The following is a 22404-nucleotide window of genomic DNA, read 5'->3' as shown; positions in this document are numbered from 1 at the left end:
CTTACCCAGTTTGATGCTTTTGTTTTTGCCAAGATTGGTATCTGGGCTTAGCTTCAAGCTCATCAGTAGTTCCCTTGGAGTTGCAGCCAAAATAACATCTTTTCCACAAAGGCTGGATGATTTTCAGGATGATTTTACTTCTCCGCAGGAGGTTTTTCTCCTACTAAGTGGGAGCTGTGCTCAATCTATTGTATCTTGGCCACACTCGGGCTCTGCTAGCTCAGTCAGTGCAGACAAATTGAAGACATGCAGTACAGTCAGTCAGAAGACAGATAGCACTACAGTTCCCTTTACCACAGTGGAAACATTTTGTGCACTTTATTAAAGCAGCCGAGCTTAATTAAAGCATGTAAGCGTTTCCAACAGAAGAGAAGAGCAGGTAACTAAAAGACTTGTTAAGCACAGAAAGAGCCAATGCTTGGCAACTGAAACAGAGCAAATGGAAAGAGCAAGTAAGTTTTTTTCCATGTTTAGACGAGTCATGTGATTGTCCTTCGGAAGGAATTACTGAAGGAAGGGGTAGATCTTGGTGGAGTCAGGACTGCACATTTCTGAAGCATTTACCCAAGTGGACGACGAACAGCAGAAGCGAGGGGTTAGCACCGGGACCAAAGCTCCGTCTGTGGGCTCAAGCCTCCAGCTGGAGCTCTACCAGGAGCCCTCCATTTGCCCAGGCTGAGGAGCAGACCCCAGGCTGGTTCAGCTCTTTCATGCGTTTGCCAAACTCATCCTTCGAGCTCTCCTACCACAGGGCTACTGCAGCTTCTCGGGCACCTCAGCTAGGGAACCCCTAAAAGATTTCCCAAACCTGTTTTCCTCACTGCAATGTAACCCTCTGGCTTCTTGTCCTGTGCTCCATGGATAATATCCTCAGTGGCTGCTGCTTTTTACTTCAATGTTATCTTTAATTGCCTTTTCTCGAGGTGAATGGCCCAGCTACTGCGCTCTTCCTCTCCCACACTGTCCTCATCACCAACGCTCTCCTCTGGACCATCTCCAGTGCAGGTCTTCCTCCAGACGCTGTGCCCACAAGTTGGCCAGCATTCCAGCTGCTCAATGCCCTGTAGCTGGTTGTATTTATGTTCATGCATCTCATGAGAGCATATACATTTTTACAAGAGCAAAAAGTTGACAAATCAGTTTTGCGATGTCCTCTTGAAGCACAAAAAATTATTTTATTTGCTGAACTACCAGTTCCTCATCTTCAATTCCTGTAGCAAAATCAACTATCTGAATGTATACCCCTGTATCAGCTTTTTTTGTTTCCTAAGCACTTCACTATCTGATCTTGTTTTAGTTCTCAGAGCCCCTCCAAATTCTGTGTATTTATTCTAAATACAGTTCACAAATGTATGTAAATGCTTTAACACACAAATGCATAAATTGTAGACATTCCTGCTGAGATCCAAGTATTTGAATAATACAGGAAGGGTATCATACATTTTTACAGATGACATGATGGAAAAAAGAGAAGCCTAAGAGAACAGCCACCAGAGTCAAGGCTGGAGACAGTCGGAGCACTCAGTTTGCCTATTATGGGATATAGAAGTCTGCTTGTTGTTCCAGTAGCAGACCAGATCCTATGCAAGCACAGCATGCAGTCCAAAAGGCTCATTCAAAACCTAAGGTCAGAGACTTGAAAAGCACACTGTATCAGCTTCAAACGCCAAGACATCACCCTATATACCTTATATGTCATCTTATATACCAACACTACTGTTCTACAAAGGAGGCACAGAACTAGTTACACTCCAATGTGGAATAAACCCATGTTAATACATTTTAAAACATTCTGTGCCCACCCAGGGAGGCAGCTTACATCTACAAAAACAAAAGAAACCCCAGCAACTGTCATGGGATTTTGGGGATGGAGAAGTAATCCAAAAAATGTCTTAATCTCTATTTAAAAAGAGTAACTCAAGCGAGTAGCAAAGTATGTGCTGTGTATCAGAGGAACGTGGTTCCCTGTTACTATTAGGCACCTATTAGGGCTTTTATCTCTGATATGAGCAAACATCTTGCTCCATGGTATACCAGCTCCATCACTTTAGGCACACACACACCTGTGTGCGTGTATGCACGCCATGAATTAGGCATTGTAGAACGCACGTATACTGAGGTGTGTAGCCTGAGCCATGCCTTAAGCTCGAAGGTCGACTTCAGAGCAGACAAATCTCATCTGAAGCCAACTCACTTTCTTTATGTCCCAGCATAGAAGCAAGAGATGCGCTTTCACGGGAGAGGGAGGTGAGAAGCAGCTCGTCTTCTCTTACCCCAGCCCCTTTTTAGTTTTTTGCAAGGTGCCTTTAAGCATCTAAAAAGTAACCTTACTTGCACATAGTTTCTTCAGATGCAGCATAGCTTAATAGTGTGCACATCCGTGTTCTCTTATTACTAATTTTAGTGTTAATTGTGATTGAAATGCTCCTGCATCACACCTAAAACCTGGAGATTTGGAGATAAGCAACAACCACGCAGACCTAGTAACTGAGATGCACTTTTACTGGTTCTTTCCTTACGAGTCTAGACCAAATGCTCATGAATAACTGAGTTGTCTTTAGGCACAAATTTAGTGTTTAACTGTGTGTCTATAGATACACACACAAATGGATGCAACATTACTCTGTGCATGTGTGTATATATATATATATTTAAGTATATGCATAATGAAACAAGATTTTCTCACCCTCACACCCAGAATTAATCAATACAATTTTACAACTAAAAGCCTACTCAGACTTCCCAGAAAGATTACTCACTAAAACTCCACCAAAAAGCTGAATCAGGGGAACAGCTAAAACCCAAGGACTTAGGCACAGAAGTTTCCAGAGAACAAAGAAGTGGTGCACATCGCTCATGCACTCTTACCTTCCAGCAAGCACCAGGTAATTTCAGTTTTTTTTAAGTTTTTGTCTGGTGAGCAGCAGAGAAAGGTAACTTGAACTAGCCCCCTCTTCCTCCTGAGCATCCCCATGCCAGTGAAAGCTGCTGTTTGACGTGCACTGACCTATTACCTTTCTGCAATGGATTTGTGGGATTAAACTAGTAGAATAGGATGCATTCCTCATACTGTATTGCTTGAATTGCAGTCCTACTTCTTGGTGATGCCACTCAGTAAAATTAGCCAAAACCAGCAAAGCACTTTTTTACCCTCAAAGCACTTTGCAAACATTAACATTTCAGTGCTCCCATGAAACGAGTAGAACCATGCCACACAGCTTTCCTGTGCACTGCTAAAATGCCTTGCTTAAAGCAAAGCATAGCCAGGTGGGAGTCCCCTTTATCCAGGACAGCTCTTACTCAGCTTGGGCATACCCAACACCATATTTTAAAGAACATTTTCATCCTTGGTTTCATTTGTCACCAGCACGCTCGCTTCAATAACGTGGCCATCTGTTAAAAGTTAGTGACATTAAAAATAAAATGCAAGCAAATGTGCAGCCAGTTCGCACAGAGACGAGTCCACCAGATATCTTCACTTCATCAGAAGGGAGACATGGCTAAAAGCAGCTGCAGAGCTCTGGCCAACACAGCAGCACGGACCGGCTGCCCTCCTATTTTCATGGACTTCCTCAGACTTCATTCACTGCTTTGTTTTCAAGGTGACCACAAAGCAAAAAGCACACCACAAGTTAAGCTTCACCTGCAATGAAATCACAACCATTGTAAGCCTGATCCTTACTGCAATCACGGATTTTTTATGTTAAAAAGCACCTTATTTTCCAAGCCCAGGCTAGTATACAGTTGAGAGAAACTCTGTATTACTGTTTGGCTGACTGGTTTTCTAGCTTTGTGACAAAGCTGCACAGAAATTTTTTTTTTTTTTTTTTTTTTTTTTCTGATCTACTAGTGCTTCTCTCATACAGATAATTTACAGAGGAACCTATATCCATATAAAAGTTACCAAATTTAATTCACCAAGTGCCTCCAAAGGACTGAGCAAAATGCCTGCGGGTCAAACCCCTTGCTACTTGAGTAAGAATGCAGGGAATGCTAAGAGGAATTATCTCCTTTTCTCTTGTTATTTTGAACCGGGACCAGGTACATATTTCAGTGTTTAACAATAAACATGCTTTTAGGGGAAACTCTGGGGTATTTATCATTGCGAGCTCTGCTTTCCCTGGACATTACTTCATGCTCAGAAGGCTATTTTAGTCTTGCATTAGAGAAAGATCCTGAAATGCTGTTAACAGCAAACTTTAGCAGGAGTCACACACTATGTGAAAACAAACAAAATAACAAAAAAATGAATAAAGGAGATGGGTTTAAAAATACTGCTGCCTATGAATGCAAAAGGCCAGTCTGCAGTTGCAGCAGGGCTTTAACAAGTCCTGCAGTTGTCACCATTTTAGACACTGGGACTTTCTCAGCAGCCTCAAGCTGTCCTGCTCAAATTGGGGCCGGCTGGTCTAGCCGGGCTGCCCTCAGCAGCTTCTGGCTGGGCACAGCTCCACAGCCCCTTGCAGGATCACAGGCTGAAAGCCACCAGCCCGACCCCCAGGCACCTCACAGATGCTACCATTTGCTATCAGACACTGCCATTTGAATCACACTGCTTAAGAGCAGGGCTCTGGGATTTTGCCACATGCGTGCACAACCAGCATCTCTTTAACTGGGGACACTGTCCAGTTACAGCTGGACCTCTCAGAGGCCTCCGAGCCATCCTTTCATACCCTCTGTCCTCAGCTGAAGGAGCAGATCGCTTGGTGAAGTCTGGAAAAGGTCTCTGCTCAGCCTGCCTTCTGCTACAGACTTGCACCAGGGTGACAACTGTGGTCCAAAGGGCAGCAACTCCGGATGAGCCCTACGGTCCTGGTCTTGGTTAAAGTCTTCAAGTGTTATATCAGAACTTGAAGATGGCCAATACAGTAACTAAATTCAGAAATTAAATCAAGTTCAGAGATACCATACATGGGAGAAGGAGAATGGGATAGTATACCTCACCTGAAATGTGTTTTTAAAAATAGAAATCTTTTGTTGTTGCCTGACATCAAAGAGAAAACCTCTTGTGCTACTCTTGACCATTCAAGCTTTTTTTTTTTTTTTTTGAATTCCTTAATAAAAGGATAGGAAAAGCCAATACCTTGGCTTTCATTCCAATTCAAGCCTATTTAATATACAAAGAATTATGACTGGAGGACCAACTTTGTCCACATATATAGGGAAGGCCACTGGTCAGCCTGCATTTGCAGTATTCACTATTATGGCATCTTCACTAGAGAGAAGCATGTCAGGAAAGGAAAAATCATGAGTTTTCCACAAAACTGACTGGGCAGCTTTATCAGATGCACAGCTATGTATATGCTTCTTTTTCATCATGCTTCCTCAATTACTTGTTTCTTTAGAGAGAAAAATACACTAGCCTAGAGGTATTAAGTACTGGTCAATGTTGGTAAATAAAGCTCTACTCTACACTGAAGACAATTTGATTTTTCAGCTGGCATAAGCTTTACCATTTCACATCAGCCATGATTTCTCATTACACTTGTCATCTGCATCCTGAGTTTAGGCGTCATCAAAATAGGAAGACAATTGCTAGCAGTAAGAAGTGGTGGTGACACGGCACCAGCAGCACACCTTCACTTTCCTACAGGAAAACACAGGATACTGACACACTAAATAAAATTGATGTGCCCACTTTTATCCCAGAAAGAACCTCCCACACAGGAGGAGTTTATCAGATTGTAGCTTGATTTCAAACAATTATTTTCTTAATGATCCTGGGTGAAAAATGCCTTCCTCCCCTCTTCTCCTCCTGCTAACTCGTACATTATCATAAGGAAGGCTCAAAGCTTCCTCGGAGGCATGCTATTTCTGGCTCAGTAAAACCACTACTTTTTTAACTGCGTTGAAAGTATTTCAACAAGAATTCCCAAGCGAGCTTGGAACACCTGGACCAGGTATCCTGCTTTGCTGTAGTGCAGCCTGTCTGTTTGGGGCTGCCTCAGAAGGTCACTCGTACTCCAACTGCTGCAGTATGTCACCACCTTACAAATGGCAGATAGTGATAGCGCTATCAGCAAATAAAACTGGTGCCCTGGCATGCCCTGGCACAGGCTTCCTACTCCCAGGTGTGAGGTATGATAGGTTAGGTTGTAATTTAAAGGATCTGAATGAGCAAACACAGCTATGAGCTCATGAGTAAAAGACACTAATACAGAAACATTAAGTCCTACACCTTTAACTATGAAAACACGCAACTACATTGAATTTTGCAGGGCTGAGGCATTTTGGTGTTCAATACTAGTAACTCAAACTACTAAGAAACAAAGCTGTGACTTCAGCCATCAAGAATTGCATTGCATAAAAAAAAAAAAAAAAAAAAAACAAAAAAACAAACTTTTCCAAATTTGTTTTATAGGTCAAAATTAGCAAACCCCATCAAAATTTTAACTTGTGCCCTTTCAAATTATGCCATTACACATTTCACATTTCATAAGTCAAAACTTGGGAATGAGAATAGTGTGTCTTTATTGATGGTCTGCCACAAGTTATTGTGTATGCCTTGAGTTAACCAACAAAGTGTCTGCCATGTGGAAAATCCAGAACATTGCAAACATATCTGCAAAAAGAGGACGCTTCCTTACAGAAGATAAGGGATTTTGTTACCAGCTCTCGCTAAACTGCCATATGCAATCGCAGTGTTGTTTTACATGAACGGTACAAGGCTCAATACAGTCTCTCTCTCTTCGTTACTGCAAGCACATGGAGATGTGTACTTCAACGCTAAGAGTTCAGTGGGACTCCTCTGTCCCTTAGGTAAGCTTGTACACAATGTTTGCAGGACTGGAGTTTACGATTACAAGAACTGTGACGAGGAGGACAAAAAAAGACAAACTAAAATAGGAATTCAACAGTTCACTGCATCCATCTCACTGAAGGAAACTGATGTCATTACATTCTACTGAATGTTAAAAACGAATCAAGATGTTTAAGCACAAAGTATATATTTATACCAAATAAAACAACTGAAAAAAGTATTACATAAAGAAAATAATGTAACAGAACGTACTTAAGTACCTAACTTACAGTCATGCTCATATCTAAAAAGTAACATGGGTAACTAATATATGTAATTTTTGACAAGGGTGCATTTAAGAGTTCTCTAACATACAACATTCTAAATGTGTAGAGTATTTTTTCCAAGATACAGAAAACAAATTATTTTACACAGGCACACTTGTTAATTTGTATAAAAAACATGCTTGTAAGTGAAAAGGTCACTTTAGTACTGATTTACCAGATGTGTGAGAGCTACGTAGTGTTAATTATGTTGAAATCGTCTCTTTGCCTTTTGCATTGGTGAGCGCCAACACTGAATGGTACAATATTTGATCCATGTGTTTTACTGACACTGCAACCTGTTCCCAAGCAGGAGCCCTGCCCAGGTGTTGAACAGCCCAGTACTGTACAGCCCCATCTGTCTGCATGTAGTGTATTTAAAACTAAAAGCTATTACAATTATTACAATGATTTGTTTCAATATATACATCAGTATAAAATACTACCCAAAAAACTTTTGCATTTCGAACAATTTTAACCACTTCATCAAACAATGCATTTGCAGAATAAAAAAAAAAAAAATCCAAATTAGTGTTGATTGCCAACAGTACAGCATGTCTATGGTATGTTTCCTAATAAATGAGAGAACGGAAATGTATTAAAATCAATTAAAATAAGTATCACAAAACAGAATTAATGTTAGAGCAGTTCAAGGATTCCCAGTTTGTCAGTATCTACCCTAAGCAGTGCTACCCAAATACAGTATAAGCCATTTAGTGTTTTTACAATGAGAAGAAAACATTCAAATATTAAAGCTGCAACAAACACACAAAAGCAAGGAAAGAAAACCTGTTCTGTATACATCCCTGTTGTACCAAGGTACAGCATGTCAGGAGTCTGCACTCAGTGCATTGTATGTGCTATTATACCTGGATACAACTGTGGAAGACAACTGAATGGAAACAATGCTGAATTTCCTTGCTGTTGTGGTTTTAAGTCATACCATTCAAGTTACAACAGCTTAGTGTCATTTTTTCCTGAAGGGAAGAAGAGAGAATTTGTAATGAAATTGTAAAAATGCTACTAAAATCCCTATCTTGGACACAATATACTGCTTCAGGAGCTACCGTGTCATTGCACAATATATAAGTGGCCTATTAATTGCTGAACGTAGCAGAATATACTCGTCATTGTGGAAGTGTTTTGAACATTGCTATTTTAAAACCTGCCTGTATTTCATAGCAGGCCACAATTTTGCGTATTTCAAATACTAATATTCTTATGTAAGGTACTAGAAGTACATTTATAGTGGCAAAATTCAGATCTCTGCCTCTGCTGCTTCAGTTTTTAAAATGAGACTTTTTCAGAGTTTTCATTCTTTAAATTTATCCTATTGGAACTATTTCTGAAGCATAAAATTCCAAGTAACGGCAATGATTTTTTTTGTTGATCCATTCCTAACATGAAAAAATTGTAAAAAAAGAAAAAAAAGAAAAAAAAAAGAAATAACAAAACAAAAATAAACCAAAAATAAACCAAAACCAAACAAAAATGAAACAAAAAACACAACAACAAAACACACCAAAAATCTCCCCCTGGGAGAAGTCCCTGCTAGATGAGATTTTTTTTTTTTTTTTTTTTTAAAAACCAAGCTTCATGCTTACAGTATCCTTAAAATTGTGTTACACACCCTTGAAAATAAAGGCTCACGTTGAGAATGGTGACAGGCCCTTAGTTATAGAGGTGCTAACTGGTGACACTACTTTTCGTCAGAAGAAAACCACCCCCCGCAAAACATCATAGCTTATACTGAAAGTTTGATTCATGCTCATTTTGTTCATTTAAAAATACTCTTTGGAAACTGTCAACTCCTGCAGACAACTTAGTGATACATCTTTTCCTGTTAAAATAAAGATAACTCATATTCACCTCTACCCCATGCTAAGCTCTACTACTAATATACACTTCATTACTTGCTCATGTCACCATCTAACACGTATCTTTACAGTCTTCTACATAGTGTCCAGGGCTTATTTTTCACCAAACGGAATTTGACAACTATTACACTTCGGAGTTTTTAATTGAGGATTTTTTTTAATTTTTTTATTTTTTGGTGTTCTAGCCTTTTCATTGCAACTTAAGAGTGATATTAAGTTCAGACTATTTTTCCATGCTAACTTGAGAGAAACTTTTAATAAAGGTCCCCCCCCCCCTTGTTAAGGATTCTAAGCTCACTTAGATATCAAAACTGAAAACCAGAAGAGAGATAAGATGCATCTGTCATTTTAAAATGGTTTCTGCTACTTTAAAATACGTTTTAAAATTATATATACCACACTTAGATTCTAATTTAAAATCTTGCAAAGAAACATGAAAAATAAGCCACTGGTCATGAATTCTAATGATTACATTCAAAGCTAGCCTTTAAAAAATAAAAAAGTTACAGGGAAACATACTGTTTTATGTACTCACTAGCTTATCAGGCTACAATAGGCATGTTTTAGGTATAAAAAAAAGCAGACAATTCAGATTTAAATAAGACTATGTGAAATCAGAAAAAAAACCTTAAGATTTCACTATTTAAAAAAACACCTAGAATTACTTCCCATCCTACAGCTACAGTTAAACCAACTAACAAAAATAATCAAACTATTTTTGACAAACAAGAGTTAGGCTAGAATAAGTGGCAACAATCAAAGTTCATATATGTTTCTATGTAAAATGACTCATGATTTACTATAACATAAAATATGAACAAGAGCACTTTGTGGCTAATGAAAGAGCTATCGGTAGCAACTCTTAATGCCAAAGTCTTCAGCCCTCCTTTAAGTTGTATCTCCAAATCAGTATTGACTTCTTTTGACCAGATACATCATTTTTGGCTTGTCACCCCAGTATGTCATGTTTTACCACTTGCCACAGGCAGCAGGAGACAACTAGCTGAGCAAACTACAAGCAGTGTCATGCAGAAATTAACTCTCAAATCTGAGTACTTAGATAAAATGATATGCAAGCGCACACTAGGACAAAAGGAATGGCATTCGTCATCCAAATAGGCTCATCATCTCCCCCCCACCCCAACAGTAGTTGCAACAGCAATAGAAAAAGATGAAGAAGATGTCTGTTCTTCAGAGTCAACTGTGGAAAAAAGTCAGCAATATATAACAGCAGCGATGGACAAGGAAGAGCAAAATGAAAGAATCTTGTTGAATATTTGTTCATTTACTTTTTCTGAACACAAGCCAAAGTGTGCCACACTGGCTTGTTCTGAACTTCAGATACAGGTGTCCTATTCTCCTTAGATCCTTCACAGATTTAGAATTCAGTCTCCCTGAGGCCCCTATAACCAAGTAAGAAAACTCTCTTTATCTAGCTTGGTGGCTGCCAAGACAGATTCCATGTCATTAAGGATGTCAGAGCTCAAAGCCTCTTGCAGACTTGGCATCAGTTCTTCTCCTTCTATATTCATTCCATCTCCTTCCAGTGTCCCAAGGTCCACATTTGTCCCTGGAATGGCTTCAAGGTAGTCTGGGAAACGGTTCTGATGGGACGGGATGTTACTTTGGCTGATACTGTCACCTAGTTAAAAAACAAATCAAGAGGGACATTAAATATACTGGAGGTACCAAACCTACAACTTATCACAACTGGCTAAAGGTTAATCCTGGATCTCTTGCATCATACAAGCAGTGTGATTCACAGAAATCCATCACGAAAACCCAAGATGACTTAACTGCATGCAGACATGCAAAGAACTTGCCTTTGTTCAACTTTAACTTACTAATCTGAATCTCTACATATCTTTGATATCATTTAGCATATTTTTATTTTTATGCTTAAAAGGCAATGCTCAGTCAAATTCTGTTTGGAGAAATATTAGCAATACTGCTGAGGTGGTGTTATAACGAGTTTTTTTAAAAAAAGCAAACTCAAATTCCATGTAACTACAGTAGTGATACTATTTATGAGCTCTGCCCCACCCCCTCCCAACAGAATTTATTACAAGTATGCCTTTCACAAATTTAACTACAACGTTTCTGTTATAGAAACAGAAGCAGGAAGAACAACTATGCAAAAAATTTCTCAGAGTTTCTCAGAGTTGCTTGTTTCCATTGCAATGGGGCTGAGCATTTGACACAAGCATATTTGGGAAGCATGCGTTAAGACTGTTTAGAAAAACAAACCTGTATCCATCTCATCAACACTGTTCAGGAAGTCATCGGGGGTTCTGGGTACACTGTAACTGCTCATGCTAAGTCCGCTATCTGTGCTTTCATCTCTGGAATGATATGTTCCACTGTAATAGAAGAAAGGCAGAAAAAAAATGAGGGTAGAGTACTTAAGCAATTAAAATAGTTAGATGTTTGTGTTAGAACCAATTCAAGGGCTTTGATAACATTGCTGTCAGAAGAAATGCTCTATTCTAATTAAAAGCTGAAGTCTGTCTGTAAGAGACACCTGGTTTTTATTTTATGCAGACCTTTTCCAATTAAAACCATATTATTTAGGTTCAATTTAACTCAATAAGAACACAGTTAAGTGGCTTTTAAAAAAAATGACCAACGTTCTGCATTGTTTTAAACTTTTCACACCCACCCACAGCTAAAAACCACCAGAAGCATATCACTGTCCTTAACGATTATGAAACTTAATAATGGTGTACCATTTCACATTTCTGTTAAGGTTTTAAAAAAAATTTAACTACTAACATCCCCTTGTTTCATCAGCCACTGAAGGGCATTTCTAGGTCACTAAATAGGAGCTGAAGTTGGAACTCCTTTAGGAATTCATCCATTGCTTCCCACTGCTGCATTACTACTGGTGCAGTCACACATGTCATAGCAAGAGAGTGCCCTAATATAAATCAAGCACTGGTACAGAAGCCATCCTGTAAACAAACCCTCTTTAGAATGATCTTGTTGACAGAACAGTTAGCAAAACAGGTGGCATGGGGCCTTACATACATTAGTTTTCTTACTGCCATCTTACTGCCACAGCAGACCAAGACTACTGCAGTGGGAAATTTGGGATGGGGGTGAAGAGTAGGCCAGTCAAATGATCAACTTGACCAGCTTGAGGGGGATGCATCCAGTTTTCAGTTGACTTTCTTATAAATTTGATCAATTATTCATTTGAAAGTAGAACAGTAAGAAAAGCTATATACAGCGGTACAAATCATTATCCTGGCTGGAACAACAATTTTCAAAAAAGGGAGGGGGGGGGTTGCTACTTGTTATACAAATGATACAGATCAGCATAAATCTGAAAACATTTTGCTATGATAGCTAACGGATGCAAACAGTCACACCAGACAAAATGAGCAGAAGCAGCTGTAGGAACACAACACTACCCCATGTCTACTAATATACAAGCTTCACAAAACATTTTCCAATCTGTATTTCTTCTGGTTGTGGTTACATTCACTGAGGACCTTTACAGGTTTTCTACCTTGAATGCTAAGTGCAAATCAAAACAAAATTAAGCCGTACATCAGCTCTATTAGCATTTGAAGACATACTGATCCTGCTTGTAATGTACTTGTGAAATCCATAGTGTATGCCTTGTCAAGCATGCAGAACCGGACTGAAAATAGTTGAACAGCTGTTCAACATCGGATGCAAGTCAAATGCCATCAACTGTGTTTATATAATATATATTACATACATATATATATATATATATTATATATATTTTAGATTTCATGAGGACATCCTTGCCACACAAGAAAGAAAACTAGCTTTTCTATACCTTTAAAGCACTTCTTTCCCCCCTCATGATTGATTTATAAATAGTATCACCACACATTTGATTACAACCTTAAAAAGAAAGCCATTTAAAACTTCTTTGAAAAAAAATGCTGGTTTACTTTGCGAGACAAAATACTAGGCACAGAACTGAGACTATGCTGAACTAGATCATTCTGGCTGAGAAGGCTTTTTGGCTGCTGCGGTCCCACTTGGAATGTCCAGCCCTCCTGTCTCCAGATCACCCTAATACACATTTCCTCGCTTCAGCAAGGACTTCTTCATCCAGTCATCACACTGCCCAAAATTACTGCATGCAACTAAACTACATTACCCAAAATAGAGCGGATGCTTCTTCAATAAATACTTGTCAAAATGTCTGTATACAAAAGAAGAAAGCCCGATTTAGGAATTAAATGGAGAATTACCATCACTGCCAATATAAATCTAACAGCCAAAAACATAACCAGAGTGGCAAATCAAAAGGTGAAGTTGTTTAATAAAGTCTGCATTGTTAAATATTTCATTTAAAAATAAATCGTAGCATAAAGATAGTAGGTCGTGAAGACAGCAGGCAGAAGACTGACTACGTAAACGAGAACACCACTGTACATTTTTTCGAATTGCTTCACTGTAGCATTGAGATGTTTTGGTCTGGATATGTAAGGAGTGGAAAATATTCAACTACCTGAACTTTGGAATGTAAAGTTAGGAGGACTGCTTCACCTGGAACTTTATATACACTGGAAAGAAAAAGCATTCCTGGAAGTATTCCTGGAAGTCTGAACTTTAACATAAGGGATAAAACGGAGACAATTAGGACAAAACTACTGGACCACCAGACTGCAGCATCTGGTTCTCAGATCCACAAGTGACATCCACTCATATCCACAAGTGTCCTTTAAGAAGTCTCTTTCCCTTATGCATATGTCAGAATTAAATGCAATGATGTGTATAAAATTATCTAGAAGGGAACACTGCTCAACACAAAATGCAAATGAAAAAAAATCTGAGCTCAAGTCAGGTATAGATTTTTCAGAATTTGGTACGGGCTACAAAAAAAGGGAATAGCTAAACATATTTAAAACTGGGCAAATGGTAACATTCCCACTTTACAATAAGTACCCTTTGCTAATTATCAACCTGGCAAAAAACTACTTATAATTTGAATTTGTCCTTTCTAGCTTTTTTGCTCTTTGTAATTCAAGGCAAAGATCTGTCATTTTACATTTCATATGTACAGAAGCACAACAAATTAGTCCATTGCTGGAATATTTGACATAGAGAAGAGTACAGTGGCCATTTCAAAACCTAAAGATGCAGAAAACAAGTTTAAGATGTGAAGGTACTACATTTTTTAAGAAATAAATTTTAAAACATTATTGGATTTGATGTATGACGGCAACAGCCTTCAAGAAAATTCAAGCTAGTTTTTACTACAACACACCAAGGCCATCTTCCATTTACAAGAATTTCTTCATTTCATAGTCATAGTATGGGAAATTATTGCCCACAACGGTATTGCTCAAAATGCAACTTCAGATAGATCAGTAGGTAGTCAGTTTTAAGATTTCTTGTCCTTTTTATTCGTTGGCACAGGGCTAGCACAGCTAAAGATCACACCAGATTCCATGTTGAATTCCATGGAAAACAAGCCCTCCCCCTAACAAAAAAATGAAGTTTTCTAAGCAGATTTATTTGTGTAGGAGGTCTAGGTCTTCCTGAAACACTGACCCAAAATTTGGAAATCACACTTACTTAGGGATTTGAATAACAAACCACCACTGTTTTCTTCTCCATATGCAAGGCCTGATTTTTTGATTTGCTTTTCTCCAACACATAAAGAACAGCGTACCTTGAGAAGTTAACTGCTTTTCCTCCCCAACAGTAGCATGCGCAACACTTATACACACAATACGACATGTAGTGGAAGAAAGTACATCTTAGTGATATGGTTTAGTGGAGGACTGGTTAGTGTTGTGTCAGAGGTTGGACTAGATGGTCTTGGAGGTCTCTTCCAACCTACACAATTCTGTGATTCTGTGAAAGTACTATGAGCAACAGATTTTATTTACATCACCTAAACTGTATGAACGTATTCTATTGGCAAGATGCTGTAAAAGCATGCCATCCATCTGCTGAACTTCTCAAATCCTCATTCTAATTAGAAGAGATGGACAAGACTCCTATAAAAAGTAGATTAAACTGACATAAACTAAGATCTCAGAATGTCAGTAATGCAAAAAGTTAGATACAATGAAGATACTTTTTGAGGGATGAAGAACAGAGATGTAGAGATGTAAGAGATCAGTAACGTTCCATAATTTAAAAGAATGGAGGAAGAAATTTGTAATTGCAGCAAAGGTTTACGAAGTTTTTACGTTTTCAGTATCTGAAATTATAGCAGGTATTTAGTCTTGCTCAACTCCAGAATTACGCCGGTCCTAACATGATGTGGACCTCCTATCTTGCAAGCAGAGCTGAAACTATATTGGTGGCAAAAACATGGAAGTTAAGACTTACATCAAAAGAATTAAGATTAACGTGTGGGTTTTTTTCCCCCGTACATATAATAATGCACCACTAAAGAGAAGGACAAGGCTGTTATACTACATAAGAACTTACAGTAAGCACCCTAAAGTTAGGCTAACATTTCAAAGTAACGCAGAGAAGTACTGATGAACTCTGATAGAACACGTAATCTTTTTGTCTAATGGTAACAGACGCCGAGTTGGTACCAGTTTAGACCACTTTAAAAATATAGTTCAGTGGAGCACTACAAAATTAATGACCACAACTTAAGTTCAACCACTTAATACTGGTGAAAATAGGTAATTTTTTTACTCCATTAATTAAAAAAATGTATGCGGTTCAGAGATTAGATTTTTTTTGTCATTTCCATCTTTCCTTTTCAGCATGCTAAACAAAAATATAGATGCAACTTATCACAAGCTGCAGCAGGTTTTCCAAAATTGTGCTTGTTAGCATGAAGTATTTGCAAGCTGTAATTAGAACAGTATTTCTAAGAAAACAAACGTTCCTCAACTCAGACGGATTAAGGAAAAAGTTACATAAAAACACCAGTCTATATTGCAAAATTCTAATTCTTAAATTGAAAGGCCCACACTTCCAACTAATACTGTATTTAAAATGAAACATTCCACTGTTTGCACAGCTAACATTTAACAGAGTAAAAATACTGCTAAATTAAATAACTGAACCGATGGGGAGAGGTGAACAGAGAAACCTTAAAATGAACCTCAAGGTGTAGTCCTAAATGTGCCTCATAGTTCATCTGATCTCATAGCAAGCTATTCACAAATTCTTCTGAGTCAGTAATTTGAAATGACTGTTAGTCAACAGATTATGCAGAGGCAACATGTTATGACTTTGAATAAAAAACCTTCCTACAAGTCTGAACAGACTACTTCCTCCCACAGGAGACAGCTTTTAATCCTCAACTTTTACTAGACTTGCCATTTAAGGAAAGATTCATTTACAGCTGTGGCTTTTGGCACAGACAGATGTTCAAAATAAACTATTACAAGTACTGAACAGAATTTTAAATCAATTTTTTTTTCCTCCAGTAGCTACTCCTACAAACCTGTTAAGAAAGGGATCAGAACTATTTGTAGTCATTGTTCTCAGTTCCTGAGACATTCCAGGAGATGATACGGGATTTTGAGATCCACCATCTTGTTCCATTGTTGGAAGCTGGCTACGGAGAGCCAATTCCTAAAACGGGAGTGAAAAACGAGGAGAAAAGAAAAGATCATGTTAGACATTCAAATATGTTCCAGATACATAAACATATGACATTCTAGGATAACTGATGCTTTCAGTGTTTTCAGTTACAAGATTTAAATGAAAGTAAGCTTCTGAAGACAAAGCAAGAATTTTTATTGGCTTCATTGGTAACTGAAGTTCAACCAGCCATGTCCAGTATTACAGGGACTTCACTCTAAATATATTTATGTATATAAATATCAGTACATATAGGTAATTTTTTTCATTGCATTTCAGTATCCTTTTACTAAGTTTATTCTTAAGATCAAAAAGAACAGTTAACAGTATCTGACCTCTGAAACATCACTGTGACTAGCTCTTTTTCCCTATTTCCTGTAATTTCCTATTTAATCCTTTAATCCTTTTTACCACACCTATTTTATTCAGCAAGGTTTAAAGCCTTTCCCTACATATTCCAATTCACTCATTTGATATATTTTGAAATTTGTGATTGATAAATTCAATGATTTCTCCCAAAAGTAAATCTTAAAGCTCTTCCAATTCCTAATAATTCCTTATTAAAACTAAAGAAGGCGGCACTTTTGAAGTCACAAACTTCAGATTATGTATTTTTACTCATCTTACTACGCACCGAATGTAGAACCACACAATCCATCCATAACGCTTATCATTATTACTTACTGAAAATAAGTTTTAACATTAAAAAAAATATATATGCAAAATTAAAGGTAAGTGGAGAAAAGGAACATTTTCTGTTATTTCTACTGCCCCCGTTCCCTTTTTAAACAGATAATCTACATGTTACCCATCATCTTTTGACTATCTTGTTACCATCATTAGTAGTACCTGATTATCCAATCTGTGCCTGGGAAGCTAATCTCAAGCAAAAGTTGTCTTGTCAGTCTTAACAATAATCAGTATTCCTCATTTGTACAATGAGAGGTCTTCATCCAGTTATATGCACTATATACACACATACATTAATATATGAACACTATATATAGATTACAATACTCTTTCTCCAATTCTTCTAAGTGATTTCTTTAAAAATAACATGTAAGGTTACTATATTTTCCAGCAGACTGTGCTAAATACACTTCCCCACTGTACATTTTTTTCCCAATCTTGCATGTGATTCACTACAATTCCTGTGAATTTATTATTCTACATGTTCCTTTAATAGCAAGTTCTGTATCTTGTACTAGGATTTCTCACTCCAGTTGATTAGAACTTTGCAGAAATGTACCAAACATACCAAGTGTCTTTTTTTCTGAATCTGATGCACCTGATTGTTTCCCCAAGTAAATACAGTCTGGTGTTCACCAACACTTAACTGGCTACTGCCCTAATAAATACTAACATTCCTTGTCCTTGTGTTCAGATCACAGGATGGTATGCATCTTTAACCCATTTCTATGATTTTCACTTTCTTATGTAATAAAACCAAGTGCAAAGGCTATATAATGAGGTGTTGGTTTACAGCTAAGTTTACCAGCTTCTATCAGCTACATTGGATTTGATACAAAAAAGTTGGTATGAAAAAAAAAAATCTTTCTTGGAACACTTCACAAATGGTGATCTGAGGAAGGTCTCAGCACATCAAACCCAGAGACAACTCAAGAACTGCAAAAACTACTTGCTCACATTTCTACCCTTCTGGAGACTAGAATTCTTCCACATGTCATTTGAACCTTCCCTTCTCTGTGAGACTACCTTCATATGATGCAGCTACTAACTAAATCCATCTTGCTATTTTGTCCAACAAGCAGGGCAGGGGTGGAAATCACTTGGATTTGCACCACTGCTTTTAGAATGTTTTCAGCCGTGGGCTCATACCTGTAATACAGGTATGATACACATTCATTCTCTGACAGCAGAGCTGTCAATCTGTGACACCTCTGCTCTTATGCCTCTCCATCTACCTGGCTGCGGCAAGAACTCTTTGGCCTTTTCCCCTTCCCTCTCAATTTGATCCATATGTTGCATTTGTACATCCTTGGGCTGCAGTCCCTGCCAAGCTAGCATAAAGAAAAAAAAATCTCTGTACTTTAAGAAAAAAAGTCACTACAACAGAATAAGCAATTTGGAAATGAGAAAGTTACCTTTGTATTTTCTAAATCCTTAATGTGTAGTAAAGATTGACTGAAGTTTTGCAATACATGACCTTAAACATTGCGGTAAAAATAAATGCTACTCATATACTGGCTAGCTACAAATGAAAAGTTGCATTTCACTAAAGATCCACTGAAAAGAGATTAAACCAGAAGAGAGAACTGCATTTTGCCTATTCTTATGTGTGTACAACCTAGGAAATTAATAATATTACTACTAATTTTTGTTCTTGTTTCAACAACAGCATTGCTGAAGTGCAAAACTACAGCTGTTTGCATTAATGCTAATTATTCAGGAGGCAGAACTACAGCTCTCCCCACTAGAGAGAATGTTATTCCATTACTCATTCAAGTAATAAATTTATGTCAATCTGGGAGTCTGGAATGGAAAGGAATTACAGAAAAGCCACGCTATTCAGAAACAAATGCAGAATGACTTTTAATAATTCCATAAGAGGGGCAAAGTTTTCTATAAATCTTCAAGACCACATTAAGTGTATTTTTCCTAAAAGGTGCACGTAATGGAAGCTAAACTTGGGTAGCTCGAAGAGTAGTCTTTTTATTTCTTCCTTATAAAAGTGACTTTCAATAAAGAAGCTATGTGCTTCCTATAATTAAAAAACATGTATGGGAGTGTATAAGCCTGTCCCAGCTACAAACAGAGCAATGTGAACTCCAGGCTTTTAATTCATGCTTTAAAAATATATCTTTTATTAGAAGTATTTAAAGTCTGGAGGCAAAAATAAAACCATGACAGAATCCTGGCTTAGATTTCTATAACTTGATCTCATCCTATTTTTGTAAGTATCTCGAACTTTTTTTTTTTTAAGTACCTCTGGGAAAATAAAAGCTTAGCATTCCTATTGTTAATACAGAATCTGAAGTTTGGATATTACATACAAGACCAAAATGATCTGCTATCTCCTTAAGCAAAGTAATTTTAAAAATATGGTAAGTATTGTGTAAATTCACCAGGCTGACTTTATCCAGTACTTTTCACAGTTGCATACAGTTTTATATCAAGTTCCAGGTCACACACACCATGTTCAAATTAAGTTTATGAAACTACTCTTTTCAGAGCACTTTTATCTTTACAAAAGTTCTGAGAAAAGGTAAAGACTCCCTTGTGCAACTCATGTATCATATTCTTACAATATTAAACATATGACAAACTGGTCAACTTCAATGGATATTTATTTTGGTAAACTGACTTGAAGAGGTCCAGTTGTATCATTTCTGTCTCCAAACACTGCTCAACTATTCAAACCCTCCACAGGCTTCAATAGGATTGAAGAGAGGCGTTAGGGGAAAGGCTGCACTTCGGGTAGACTATCAGCACCAATTATTTCATCACTTCAAATATTCTAGATCTCATTTAAGAGCCACAAAGTTAAAGTATATGTAGAAAAGAAACAGGGAAAATGCATGAATGGATGAAGACAAATGAATTCGGCAATGAGGAGTTATGCAATTAGTGAAGAATAAGGGAAAAGCATAAATCATTTAGTGTTGCAATCACAAAAACCAGCAAAATTAATTTAAGAGGTGATGCTGATAGAGTGATTGTTAATTGTGTCGTATACACTTGGCACAATTCTACGTAATGTCTTTTGCATAAATACTTTGTTAACAAAAGCTTTTAAACAACACCTTTGCAAATGTGGATAGGGCAGCATAAACTGGAATAGACATTGGTAAGTAGAGTCTGGTTTCTTGTCTGGTTTTGCAGTCCTCTGCTGTGCCACCGCTTCCTATTCCTCTTGCTATCTACCATGCCTCCAAGCACTGTACCTGCCCAGATGGCATGTCCCCAAAGCATCAGTTAACCAGGTATGTGTCAGCAATCATGAAAACCAAGCAGAGTTGGATAGCCTCCCTCTAACAATTTCTGCTTCCTTCTAGCAAAAGCTGGTATGTTCTGCCAGCCATCCCATACTCAGGTCATCATGAGTCTTCTGCTTTAGCAGTACCTCTGGCCTTTTTAAAATGCAAAAAGTCCTTTGAAAACACTCCCTGTAACTCTCTCTTTGTTGAGAGCTTAATACCCTTGATGAAACCATGATAAATCATTTTTATTTTGTCAGTCTAGGTCAGCTTCAGATAACACATGGATGGCTGAGAAGAGAGAGAATGTCAATGGACAACACTGGGATTCACTAGGAAACAAAAGAAACATTTTAAATCTTAGTGAAAATGTTGAGCATAAAAATGTACCTTAAGTTAAAATAAGCACGTGAAATTTAAAGCCATAAAACTGAAATGTATCAACAATACAACACATCTGAATCTTTCTTTAAACTCCACATTTTTCAAGACCCAACAATAACTGCACTCTAGTTCACTCCCTAAAAAAGAGCTGCAAGTCAGCAGCTTAATACGATACCATAATACTTAATCCTCATATACAAATTTATGCTGTTTTTTTTTTCCCTAATGACACATTACATGGGAAAAAAATAAGTGCTCAACAATAGTTCCAGTTTTACTAGCACCATAGAAACTGCCTGCAAAACTCAAAAGTGGACTTGTTTTTAATGCTGCCTTCCATGCTTTCTAGAAAACATCACAAATCTGACAATAACACAGCTTTATATTGGTATATGTTCAAACTGACCACCAGCTAAAATGGAGACAAAATTAAAGGACACTGGAATAGCTTTCAAAACCAGCATTGATTTAGCACCGTAAGTGCTCATATTTTATGCAGGTAGGAGCAAATATCAAACAAGAACAAGCGATTCAGAAAACAGTGAGAGACTGGCCAAGTGTCTTTGCAGATTCTTCAAAGAACAGAGGAGTTTCCAGAATGTCCCTCATAAGTTGGTACGAAATAAGCCTGAGGCAACAGAACAACAATGTGAGAGAGGTACTTCATAAAATAAAAAGGACCAATAAATATGAAATGATGAACACAGAGCATATTCCAGGTATGTAGAACTACCAAGAAAGCAGCAGAGATAACAGAAAGGTAACTCAGAAAGAAGAACTGAGCAGACTGGACAGGACGTGGGGCAGCATGTGGTTCCAAGACAGGGCTCTTCATTCAGTGCTGAGAACACGCAGAAGATATGAAATAAGCAAGCATACCTGGAGGAGCCTAGCACATAAGCAGCTATGTATTAAGCTCATCTGACTAGCAAATACCTCAATATCAGTGGCAGACAAATGAGAAATCTTCCAGTCTTATCACAAGTAAGTAGTCTGTGTATCATCCAAGAATAACACCATCAGTTCCTCAAAATTATTTGCCTCTTTCTCTTTCCATTGTATACTGGAAGACAAGGAATCTGTTACCCTATTATCTAGCCAATTTTATGATTTATGCACAAGTTGGCTAACATTAGGTGAGATGTTGACAACTGGATGCTAAATGTAGGAAACTTCTGGAGGCAGGGAGAAGTCAAGTCACTCAATCTTGTAACTAAGACAGGTATGCATCCTTAGGATGTTCACAGATAATTCACGATGAGAATAATTAAGCGAACAGATGCTTGCTGTTTTCAAATTCCTTGGAAGTAGCAATAGCCAAGAGTACTTTTTTATGCACAGTAAATATGGATGTCAACTTTTGCTTCAAACACCTTTGCCTTGGACATTTTCAGAATTATATGTCCTCATTCAAACAAGAGTATTTCACAGGACTTACAACAGAAGATGAAGCTGAGCAATTGTTTCACCTTTCCAGGAGGCACTTAAGTACCAAGACCTTCATACCTAACACTGAGTATTACTACAGGATACTACTGTATCACAGCAGAGAAAAACTAGCACAGACAACATCCAGAACCAGAAAACCTGAC

At 37.8% G+C, this 22404-nt stretch overlaps 1 protein-coding gene across 4 annotated transcripts in view; it reads right to left on the bottom strand.

The window, feature by feature from the left end:
* Positions 1–6429: 6429 nt before the first annotated feature.
* The window catches only part of YAP1 (Yes1 associated transcriptional regulator), an 89738-nt gene continuing 73763 nt past the window's right edge, over positions 6430–22404 (bottom strand). For all 4 annotated transcript variants that reach the window (XM_082784889.1, XM_082784891.1, XM_082784890.1 and 1 more), the window contains 3 exons: positions 16351–16481; positions 11187–11299; positions 6430–10581 (listed from right to left, as the gene is read on the bottom strand). In XM_082784889.1, the coding sequence (XP_082641015.1) occupies positions 10343–10581; positions 11187–11299; positions 16351–16481 (483 nt within the window). In that variant the 3' untranslated portion in view covers positions 6430–10342. The remainder of the gene's footprint in view (positions 10582–11186; positions 11300–16350; positions 16482–22404) is intronic.

The sequence above is a fragment of the Aythya marila genome (genome assembly GCF_965140915.1).
Source record: "Aythya marila genome assembly, chromosome: 1".
NCBI lineage: Eukaryota > Metazoa > Chordata > Aves > Anseriformes > Anatidae > Aythya > Aythya marila.
The sequence above is the reverse complement of the archived record's forward strand: the minus strand, read 5'-3'. Positions and strand labels throughout refer to the sequence as shown.